Source organism: Chenopodium quinoa, unplaced genomic scaffold (assembly GCF_001683475.1).
Source record: "Chenopodium quinoa cultivar QQ74 unplaced genomic scaffold, ASM168347v1, whole genome shotgun sequence".
In the NCBI taxonomy this organism is placed as follows: domain Eukaryota; kingdom Viridiplantae; phylum Streptophyta; class Magnoliopsida; order Caryophyllales; family Amaranthaceae; genus Chenopodium; species Chenopodium quinoa.
The window spans coordinates 2679822-2691781 of record NW_018742720.1 but is presented as its reverse complement, the minus strand read 5'-3'; the positions used below and the strand labels follow the sequence as shown (position 1 = coordinate 2691781).

Here is an 11960-nt window from a genome sequence, read left to right as displayed (position 1 = left end):
ACCAACGTCATCATGATAAGCACATATTTTATCTTGGTTCCGGTTGTTTGCAGAACCCTTCATGGGGACCGGCTTCTCAATTGAGATCCGTCCCTCGATTTCTTTTAGGATAAACTGGTTATCCTTGTTAAACGCATACTTTGGGGAGTATGGTTTGAATTCTTTTTTCTTTTTCTGGGCCGGCTGTTTAGAGGAATCAGCCGCCCAGACCTCTTTTCTTTTCTCATCTTTGTTTGACGACTGTTTCTGTCGTCCTTCTCTTTTGTCGAACCTTTTCCCGTCCGACTGTTTTATCGTACACAGATCAGTCGCCTGTATATAGGCTTCTGCTTCAATCAAGGCCTCTTGAAGGGTCGCCACCCTTTTTCGAACCAAATCAAATTTGAAGGTAGACCCGTCTTTGAGACCTCTAAAAAAGTCGGTATAAGCTACCTCATCCGGTAACCCTTGAATCTGTATTCTCATCAGGTTAAACCGCCTGATGTAAGAACGAAGCCCCTCCTTCTCGCCCTGCTGAATTGTTCCCAAATCAAGGGTCGTTTTCTTCGCAGGGATGTTCATGGCGAAGTTGGAGGCAAATAAGTAGGCAAGCGTCCTGAAGCTATTTACACAACCAGTCGGCAGGTTGCCGAACCATTGCTGTGCGATTCCCTTGAGAGTCGCTGGGAAACACTTGCACCAAGTGGGATCATCCAACCCTTGAAGGTACATCAGGTTGGTGAATGCCATCAGATGGTCTTCTGGGTTAGTAGTGCCGTCATAGGCGCCTACTAGTACATTTTTCACTTTGGCCGGCTGAGCGGCTTCAGTAATTTCCTTGGAGAAGGCCGACGGCTGTTCACCAAGTCTAAGCAACCGTAGCTGCCAGTCCATAGGTTGGACGTTTTTGCTGTAGGTCCACCAAATGGAGGTGGCTGCATAAAATACTGTTGTTGCGGCACAAATGGTAAGTTTGGTACCGCCTGGGCACTATGAAAGCCGGACTGACGGGAGGTGCCGCCTGACTGACTCTCATGGTACGACTGAGTATGCCTCATCGAGGCATTTCGCAAACTGTCTTGAAAGTTTGAAGTAGAAGCCGACTCTGACAATCGGTCACTCTTCTTCTGCTCTAGCAGTAGCCGAGCATCTGTGAATGTTTGCTTTGACCCGTCCGCCTGAATATGACGAACCGGTTTCCTATTTCCTGTAGGATAACGGAATTTTGTGAAATCAAGGGCAGGTGGCTCCCGCTTCCTAGATTTAGGATGAGGAGTCGCCTCTCGCCCTTGAACTGGCTTCCTTTTCAGTGAAGTGGAGGGTTTCTTGGCCGACTGCTCCTTGACTGAAGCAGGCGGCTTCTTGTTGATCAACTCTTGAATCTCTCCCTTGAAGTCCCTCATGAAGGTCATGAGTTCGTTCCTTGTGATGGGAGTAGACCCATCAGTCGGCTGTTGCCGAGCAGGCGGTGCGCCTGCTGGCTCGCTTCCTGTTTGAAGATGCTCCCGTTCCCTCCTTTCGGTATGACGGGTACGTCGGGCCCTTAGGGTCCCGTCTGGAGCTGTATGAGTTTCAACTTCAAATTCACTTTCGGTGTCATGGTCCGACTGAACTTGAGGGTCGTTTAGGGGACGCCTCTCTTCAGGAGTCGGTACAGACTTGGATGCCATCTCTGAAGTACTCTCCCCACAGACGGCGCCAAATGTTTCGGGGTTTTCTGATGTCCTGCGGGAGAGTTACAATTCCGAGACTGGAACCGGACGCCTGTACCTGCAAAATAACGGAGACTCCTGAGAGCTCCGCCTCCAACGGTCAAGTTAGTACCTGATTAAGGAGTAATAAGTGCGGAAATTAAAGGGGGAAGATCTGGTTCCTCTAGGGGAGGAGTGATCAATGTGTTTAGACTTCTCTAGGTGAGAGTCATTAATTGCTTAATCCCCTTTAATGAGGATTAATTAAGTATTTATAGTCTTGAGAAGCGTGCCACTCTCTAGGTTTAGGGTAAACCTAGGGCTGACCGGGCCTCTAAACAGGATTGGGCCTTGTTGGCCGGTTTTCCCATTTGGCATGGGTGGACACGTGGCGTGTCTCAATTGGTCCGTAGAAGACGTATCTGTGATTGACACGTGGCAGGCTCCTATTGGCCTACGTGAAGGACACGTGGCGGAACCTGGTTGGTCCACTTGTCAGACGGTGATTGGTGGATAAAAATCCCCTAATCAGAAACACTTTTTTCTTGTTTCTTGTTTCCTGTTTTTGGTTTTTAGTTTAAAAAAAAAACAGAAAACTAAAAAACCAAAAATGATGCCAAGCAAGCCCTAAAATTATCAACTTTTACTTTATACAGATGACAAAACTTCTAAAATTATCGAGTTGCATATATAACTATTACGTACAAGTATTTAAAATATTCTATCTCATATGTTTTTATCGTTTTAATATACTAGAGTGTATCCGTGCTAGCGCACGTTATACATGTAACATGTATATTTAGAAAGAAAAAAAATAATATTCGTAGGAATGATAAAAGTTTTTCTAAAAAAAATGATGGAAGTTACTTAATGGGAGGTTATTAAATAATAATAAAAAAAAAAAAAAAAAAAAAAACTAAACTCAGGAGAGTTGAGGATTGAGGTTTTGGAGAAACCTCATTAACTGACTCTTAAATTATAATATAGATTTCATGAATTTTAGGGTCGGTTCTTTTCAACTTAATTTCAGTTCAGTTTTTAATTTCCTTTTCTCGTAAACAACTCAGTTCAGCTCATATCAATTCAGTTCTTAAAATCAGAACAAGCCCTTAATACCTATTTAATCGGTTCATTATATTTACTACCTCTGTGACATATTATGTGCAACTTTAAAACTTTTTATATCTCACAAATAATAGCCAAAAGTTACACATAATATGTAACAAAGGTAGTATATATTTTTAAATAATTATATTCGTCATATAATTATTTAATGTCTGTGCACTCTGTAGTAAAAATGCGATCTTTATACCAAAAATTCCAGTTTGATTACTTACACTTTTGATTAAATATCACCTATTTTCAAGTTTTTTGCACACCATTTTTTTAATTTTTTTTTTTTTTTAGGAAACACTAATAATAGGTTTTATTTTTTTTATTTTTATTTTTTTTAAGGGAAGGCTTATCATTTTTTTTAGTAAAATCTTTGACAAAAAATTGCTCATTAATTTTTTTTTTGATAAAAAAATGCATATTAATTTTGAGAACTTATTATTAATTTCCCCACAATCTTAGAGTAGGGAATGCGAGGGTATGTGAGTGTCCAATATAAAAACCCCTCACACCTTTCATCACTTTAGAAACCCTAATTACTCAGAGAGCGCAGCTGCAGCCGGAGGAGAGAGAATCATCTTCTACCTTCAACAATGGTGATTTTCTCCATCTCTCTCTCTTCATCTGAAACAATGGTGATTTTTTCCTTAATCTGAAACTCTCTTTGTTAACTTCTTCTGTGTTTTAATGGCAGACTTTCAAGCGAAGGAATGGAGGTCGCAACAAGCACGGCCGTGGCCATGTCAACTTCATTCGCTGCTCCAACTGCGGCAAATGCTGCCCTAAGGTCTTCTTTCTCTCTCCTCTCGTTTTGTCGCTGATTTTTGATTATTTTTTCGATTTTTGATTAATTTTCGATTTTTTCAATGAATCTGTGAATGTATGAAATGGCGTTTTTTGAAATTCGGCATGAATTTGTACGTCTGTTTATGTTTCTGGATTTTGTTGTTGTTTGATTCTATGAATTTGCAAAGGATCGTAATCTATTTTGTATGTTTGTTTAACATAATCAAGGTGTAATTTTTCTCGATGAATCGAAAGTAATATTTGATAATTTGATATACTGATAATTATATCAATTAAGAAATAAATATGCTTGCAATTTGGTTAATTTGCAGAAACTTGAGGGTTAGTGTCGTCTTTTGAGTGTTAATGTTTTGTTATTGGATTTTGGTTGTGTGAAGGACAAGGCCATCAAGAGATTTATTGTGAGGAACATTGTTGAACAAGCTGCCGTTCGTGATGTTCAAGAAGCTTGTGTCTATGATGGTAACTCTCTCCTGTTCTGTGTAATCTGTAATGTGAATGTGTCGAGTTTTTATGTGAAGTCGAGCTGTCTTTGCTGACCGCTTGTGGATTTGTGTGTAATTTTGAAGGGTACACACTCCCAAAGCTGTACACCAAGATGCAGTATTGTGTTTCTTGTGCTATCCACTCCCATGTTGTGAGGGTGCGATCTCGCACTGACAGGAGGAAACGTGACCCACCACAGCGTTACACTAGACGCAAGGTACCCATTTCATTTGCTGATTGATATATTTATTTGGTTGCTTATTATGTATACTGCATGGCATCTTAATTGGTGTATGTGCTTAAAATGATACTCTTGGCTTTTGGGTTTGTTGGTGGTAATTGTAATTAATTGTTCCTGCCTTGAGCTAATTAGAAGTTTGGAACAGTGAAAATGTGAGGAGTGGAAATGATTTTAGGTACTCATTTTGCATGCATTTCTCTGATCAATTTAGCTCTGAATTTTGTAGTAAGATGTTCCTTTATAGCTATGCTTGCACTGTTATGTAGAGAGTGTCACATATTCATGTGTTTGGTGGCTTGCTAAGCAGTATACGTGGGGAAAACTACATCAAACCATATGTTCCGTAGAAAACTCCCGCAAATTGTGTCACTTTGACAGTCTTAACATTTTCTATATTGGCGCCTTGTGTTATATATGCACTTAGTTCATTGGCAATGGAACCTTTGAAATTCATTGTGTCATGTTAACAATTTAATCTCACTATGTTTAGGAATTGTGACCTTTTTCTTCTGACCCAATCTTAATGGGATGCTTAACCATCATCTATGAACTTGCAACTTGTTATCTATGCCTCATAGTAGAAGAGAGTCAAGTAGGCATTTTAGTGGTAGAAGAAATTGATTATTACTTAGCCCAATTTGCAAGGAAAAGATTGTATTGAAACCAAGAGAGTACAGATGAAAGCATGGATTTCATATTGCGCCCATGATCTGTTATCGCCCAAATTTTTTTGATGATCGCAACTAAAAGAATACTTTAAATTTGTGTTTCCTCCTTTAGAAGACCAGCAATGTAAGTTTTATTTTGGGTTGGATGTACTCATAAATTGGATTAGGTTGGGTTAAACAACTTAGACAAGGCTCCATTTAATCCCTCAGGTATGACACGAGCATGCATTTCTGTTGTGAATCTAGTGGCTTTTAATTCGTGTAAGCTTCTCTGCTTGGGGTGGAGATACTATTGACTTTTTTACAGGCTAAAAATTCCCAATTGATCTAAACCTTTTCTATTCATGTGTCCAAATGTACCCCTTCTATTGTATAACAGGGTGGACATCGTGGACTCTAGGCTAGGTGTATGAATAATTAGTCTTCTTATATTGAAATACTCCTTATAAATCAGTTTGTGGCTCAATGCCCCATGTTTGGTTTCATCAGAGATTGCCAATATGTGCTGAAGTCATGAGGACTAAACGTTTGTTTGGGGAACATGGGAAATTACAAATATATTTTGGAAGGTAATCTTTTCTATATGATAGAAGAGGTGAAACCTGTGATCTTTGTATGTGCTGTCAACCAAATTGTTATGTAATCTTTCGTATTCTGTCTACTGTGGATTGGTAGAGGATTTTGTGTGTATTGATTTTCTGCCAAGAAGTTGAAGCCAATATCAGGGATTAATTGTGTAGAGTTAAAATTGATTGATATGTAACCGTGTCGTCTTTTTCCAGTAAAGTTGGTTTATTGTCTAAGTGGTTGGTTTTGGTTGTGGCTTTACAGGAGGATACACCAAGGCCTGGTGCTGCTCCAGGAGCTCGCCCTGCTGCTGCTGCTGCAGGAGGAGCTCGCCCATAGAAGACAAGTCATGTTCATCGGAAGCTTTATGCCTCCAAGTTTATCCCATAGATTTTGAGAACTTTAGCTATAAGTTTTGGAACAGAATTTTTGTTATCTCAACTATATGCTTGCATTGTCTTTATTTAGTTGTCAATGAGGATGATTGTTACTCAAATATTAATGCCTCTACTTGTTTCATTAGTTGTTTTCAGAGTACTTAATCTATTATCTACTTTCGAAGTGTCTTGTTGCCTGTGGATCATTCCGGGAGTGGTTCTATGGTTAATTAACGACAATTTGAATTTGCCTATGCATGCTGAGGTTTAATCAGAAGTATACCTGCTTGACAACAGTTGCATATTCTCTACTCTAAAAGCTTTATATAGTCCTTTCTAACTAGAGGCAGTAAATAGTCTATGCATCAAAAGTACAACAGGATGACAATTGCATATTTTGTTCAATCTGATGAGCTATTTTGCTTTTACGGTTTTACCAAGGGGTTTGTCATTTTTGTACTCTTCTTTGAGCAACTTGTGCATTGACAGTTGTAGGCATGTTAGCCAAGATATGACTTAAGGGCCTGTTCTCATTGACTGAACGGAACTGAACTGAATTTCAACGTATGAAAACAGACCCTAAAACAGAGGAAAAAAACTCAAGTGTTAACATGATGCATTCGGTTAAAGTGAAACTTAGTATTTGTTTAGGCGTTACATTTTATTAGTAGTTTGGAAATGGACCATGAACATGTACATTTTACAATGCCAAGCTTCTTACAATGCCAAGCTTCTATGGATAGCTGAAAGCCTATTATTCTGAACTCTTAAGAATACAGTGAATGTAGGCACAAGATATGATGATCAATCAATCTAGTCACAATTATCTAAGATCAAGGATTACAAGCTAAATTATATAAGAATCACTTCCACCAAAATTATGATCCAATGACCGAGGTTTTATGCATAGGTGAAATAGCGTTAAAAATATTTTTTTAGACAAAATTTGCTGTCTGTCAGTTCAAGTACATGTACAATTACAAGGACAACTAAACATCCGAACAATGGAGCTGAAACTGTCACCCTCTCGTGCTGTCGTGCATTCCCTTGTACCTATTGAAGATAAAGAGTTTGTATTTAAAGTCAGTTCTGTGTGAGTCCTCAGTTAATCCAATCCCTCCTCCGTTTTATGCCACAACTGGATCAGAATTGTCTGCCTTTTGCACTTGTGTCCGGCTGTCCACTGAATCAAGATGTGTTGCCTGAGATTTGCCAAGCTACAGCATCTTGCTTTTCTTCTTGTTGGAACTCCCAACTGCATGTCTTATTATGGATCAATAAGAACTTCTTTCGGTCTGCTTCATGCATGGGTTGTAGTTGCCGAATTGTTAAGGTCCTTTGCAATACTAATGCAAGTAGTCATTGGACAATTTGTCTTGATCGCGTTAGATACAATATGGGATCTACTTGCAGCATAACCCTCCTGCAAAAGAATACACCATACCTCCAAGACATCAGATTTGTCATATATAACAAGTTAGTTGACGCTTAGTTTTGCATATGAAGTCAAATTTAATGCAGCTAAAGCCAGATGCATCAAATATTTTAGTAAGATGGCAACTTCTGTTGGTTCACAGGAGGCACAAAAGCCATCATACTGAGGAACCAGGCCGAGAATTTAGTTTACTTCAGGTTCCAAGTCCATAATACCAAGTTAAAATCTCACTGATACAAAGCTTTTATGTCATTAACTAATTACAGTTAAAATATAAGCAGCATATCAGAAACTATACCTTCTGCAGGGTGCTTATCAAACTTCTGAGGGACGGAGAATTTACTTTTGCACGTTTAGCTATCTGGTAAGTAATATACAAAACTAGATAAGTTAGTGAGCAGAGTTACAAACAAGTGATTCAAAGTGAAGAGTTGTCACATTGCAAATATGTCAAGAGAAATTTGAATACCGTACCTGATCTATTTTGATATAGCCTGATGGTAATTTTGGATCGCTTTCACCAATCATCAGGTTAATGACTTTCTCCAACTCGAGGCCCATGCCATTACCTATCCATTCCCATTGTTGAGCCAGATCTAATAACTGTGCAAGGTAGGCACCATCGTGGAGTGGTCCAGTCCAAAGGGGCCCTGAGACAACAAGTGAACCACTAGAAGGCAGCTGACAGCAGACGAGAAATTATATTACTCAACTATTGTGGTTCACCTTTCATGGCAGTGCAGACGGAGAAGTAATTTACTTTTCGTGTACATGCCATAATACACTTGGGCAGTGTGTGCATTTCACATGGCCCATGGGCATATGTATGTACATTACCCGAGTGTAGTAGAGGCGTTGCTCACATCGGGCATGAAACATTGAAAATTTGAAACTAGTATAAATACAGCACAAATATACAATGTTCTTTTTTTTTCTTCTGAAAATTCAATCCTATGACTCTATGCGAGGGTGTGTTCAAAACTTTAATGAATAAGGCCCTAAAGACAGGGCATGCATGTAAGCATGTTATGTGCCTCTATGTATGTCACATGCCATCACATATGTGAATATTGGCACATGTAAGTCACGCGCTACGAAGAATTCAGTAGACGAGTAGATTTTGTTTAGGCCCTTAGGCTTGTAGAGTAGGTTTGAGGGTTTCACTTATATTCAGAGTTGAGTGGGATAATAATATCCAACAAACCGTCGTCTGATTATTGATTAGTACAAGTAAGTTGATAATTTGATATGGTTTACCTAACACTCTTTCTAACTCAAAATAATAGGCTATGTATGATTTTAGATCAAATTTGTTCAGTTTAGATCATTACTTTCTGCCATTAAATAACAAATCAAAACAATGGTCCAGAAAGCTGCTCATCAGTAGCCAGATAAGTGATGGGGTCAATATGGGACTGATTCATTCATTACAATAACACGTGAAAAGCGAGGAACAAAGAACACTACTCTCAACAAGATATCAAGCAAAATATGGAATCATTCAAGTTTAAGTAAGCACCATAAACATCAGTACCAATTGTACAAAGCAATAATGGACCATTTCATCAAACTTCTTAAATTCACAGACCATAAATAATACTCCATATTCCGTATTTCTATAATAATAACAATAATATTAAGAATCCGATATTGTTTCGACATATTATCCCCATTTATTATCATGTTTGGTTGGTCTCTTCATACAAAAATTATAATTTGTGAATCATACAAAATGCCCATTTCAGGTGTATTCAGAAGAGCATATCATTTTTTAGCAGCTTTATTCTTTGGCTAAATAAATGAATTGATGAGAAATCCATACCTTAGTGCTGCAGTTGGAGCAACAGATCTTTCCAAGCTCTTGCCAGGTAAATGTCTGAGAGTTTCCACAATCACGACAATAGCTTATGAATCCATAATGTCTGCCATCAGAAGTTAAAGCCACCAATTTAGCTCTCTAGAATACGATATTAAATGGCCAACAGCATAAGCTAAAAGTATCACAGTTCTAACAAGTATCACCTCATGTCAATTAGCCTCCCACGGTTAACTCGTAACATAACTCGAAACACAGGTCCATGGTAAGAGTAGTATGAAAAGAGAGGAGTGACATGGTATCCCATCACACACGCTTCACGAACTGCACCTCCTATTAGCATTCTTAAGCCAATCTCGTTTGGATAAGGCATTGGCCTAATATAAGCCCCATAAGAAGCTAGAGAACTAATAGGCAAAAAACAACAACGCTATAAGGTTCAGATAAAAGATATTAAGTTCATTTTTCAATTTATCATAACACGTTCAAGTAGGTTCCAATAGATTATATAACCCCACTCTATTTCGAGATTTTACTTCAAGACACACAAAGCCTCAAACTTGTTTAGCTGAATGATTGTATGTACTGTACTCATCAAATTGATCATATTTATATGATATAGAGAGTAAATAAAAGCTCATATGAAGCTATCGATTTACTATGTATACCTCAATTTAAACATAATTGTTGCATTGACATGATTCTTCATAATTATAAGATCCATAATGTAGAGACAAATCATCAAAACACAACTTAATATTCTACTTGTATTACTCACTCAGATAGCTAGCCATTTGTCAAATTACAACATTCTTTAGTAAGTTTCTAATTTACACTTACAATGCAAAATACTAGAGCTATAACTACTATTAGCCCAACCACTCATACACATTCAAGCAATTAATTATAACATCTGTTGGGCCAAACATGTCCAAATCTTCTTTTCTTTTCTTTTCTTTTTCTTGATATATTAGCAGTTCCAAAGATTTATATCTGATAGACCAAACATGTCCAAATCTTCTTTTCTTTTCATTTCTTGATATATTAACTATTAAGATGTGAAAAATAGACTGGATGAGGCCTAAGAAATGAAAGGGACATAAACATGATGATTCACTTGAAATTATGGAAAATGACAAATTTAGCTAAATGCCCTTTTCATTATTTATAACAGTATAGTTCCCTTTTACAAAATATTTTATATCTTAAAATTATTATTTGAATAGTCTAACATAAGCTTATCGAGTACAAAGTATCATTCTTTTATCGTTTGCTTTCTTACTCATCTTTTGTACTATATTCTCTATCCATTTCCAAAATGCCACAATCAATAATCATTCTTGTTTCTAATAAATTAAATAAATATTTATTTTGATTTACAAAAGATCCCAATATATATTTATGGTATATATATATCTAGTCACTTCAAATTCATTACAAAGTTGAATTTTACGTGATTATAAATGATTACGCCTATTGTGTATAATGCAATTTTGCCTAACAAATTCATCAAGTTCATGCACAATTCGAACAATCTATCACCTTCATACTTAATTGTCTAATTAAACATCATTATAAGAATCTAACCATCAACATATCCTTCTCAAGATTCAAAATTATGGAATTTTACACAAAGGAAGGGGCCTAGCTAGGCTTGACTATTCAATGTACTTTCCAAACTCAACAAATTCAATTGTAAGTACACAAATTCAATGAACATGACCCACAAATTTTGGCCTATAGGCTCTCTTTGATAGCTAACTTACCTCCACCCTTATCCTGTTAATCATACGAGATTTCATCTAGTTCCGACTTTAACCAGCTAAACTAATCGACTATCTAACACCCAAACATGAATCAATGTCAATAGTAAATAGTTCATTTTTCAAAAAGGTAATGCATACAAAATAGCATCAGTCAAAAACATCTAAATGACCAACTGAGCTACAATCCAAATGGGTATAGTTGGTATACAATAATCATGCAAATACAAGTATATAAAACCACAAGGACCATTTTCACAAACAGTTGGTGGGCATTACACACACATTTTAAACACAACCAAATACCAAAATCTCAATAATTGAAGATATAAAAATTAGATGTACTCACTTATGGGGACGATGTCCTCCAGCCGAGTAGCCATCAGTTGAAGTAACATAAACCAAACCATCCATTTTAATAGCATTAAAAGCCGATCTCAAGAAGCTTGTTTCACTACCAAATGAGTCAACATCAATAAAATCGAAAAAATCCCTTTGAAGATAACACTCACTCATCACTCTATTAGCATCTAAATGGGTAATTACCCATTTCTTTTTACCCTCTAAATCTTTAGGAATTTGAGACAAATTATCCATTATCAATCCCCTGTTTTCCTCATTTGCGTCATTAACTAACACAAAATCGGCACCCGATTCGGCTAAATACCGAAGCGACCGCACCCCGCATCCACACATTGCATCAAGAACCCGTAATTCGGGGTTCGAACGCTTGTAGTGGGCGGCAGAAAGGACTCCGAGGTCTCGGCCAATGAAGCTTTCGTGTCGAAAGAAGGAATCACCCACTTGGAATTGGAGACCCCTTTCGGTTTCGTAATCGGAGGATTGAATTGATGAATGAGATTTGGGGATAAAAGAGGGTGGAATTTGGGGTTTTGGAAGATTGAAGATAAAGGGTGAAAGTGAGAAAGTTTGCATTTTTGAAGATAACGAATTTTTGAGAATTTTTGGCGGGAGATTATATAAATATTTGTGTTTTTAAGAAATTGGTTTGGTTAG

At 37.4% G+C, this 11960-nt stretch overlaps 2 protein-coding genes across 2 annotated transcripts; one reads left to right on the top strand and one right to left on the bottom strand.

The window, feature by feature from the left end:
* Positions 1 to 3230: 3230 nt before the first annotated feature.
* On the top strand, positions 3231 to 6116 carry LOC110723182 (40S ribosomal protein S26-1-like). The gene is made up of 5 exons (XM_021902512.1): positions 3231 to 3379; positions 3478 to 3570; positions 3968 to 4052; positions 4160 to 4293; positions 5817 to 6116. The coding sequence occupies exons 1-5, from the start codon at positions 3377 to 3379 to the stop codon at positions 5889 to 5891; spliced, it is 390 nt and encodes a 129-aa protein (XP_021758204.1). The 5' UTR covers positions 3231 to 3376; the 3' UTR covers positions 5892 to 6116.
* Positions 6117 to 6585: 469 nt separating this feature from the next.
* On the bottom strand, positions 6586 to 11946 carry LOC110723181 (tRNA (guanine(26)-N(2)/guanine(27)-N(2))-dimethyltransferase-like). Its single transcript, XM_021902511.1, has 6 exons — positions 11293 to 11946; positions 9387 to 9587; positions 9187 to 9286; positions 7839 to 8045; positions 7663 to 7725; positions 6586 to 7352 (listed from the first exon to the last, which is right to left on the bottom strand). The coding sequence occupies exons 1-6, from the start codon at positions 11877 to 11879 to the stop codon at positions 7230 to 7232; spliced, it is 1281 nt and encodes a 426-aa protein (XP_021758203.1). The 5' UTR covers positions 11880 to 11946; the 3' UTR covers positions 6586 to 7229.
* Positions 11947 to 11960: the final 14 nt, after the last annotated feature.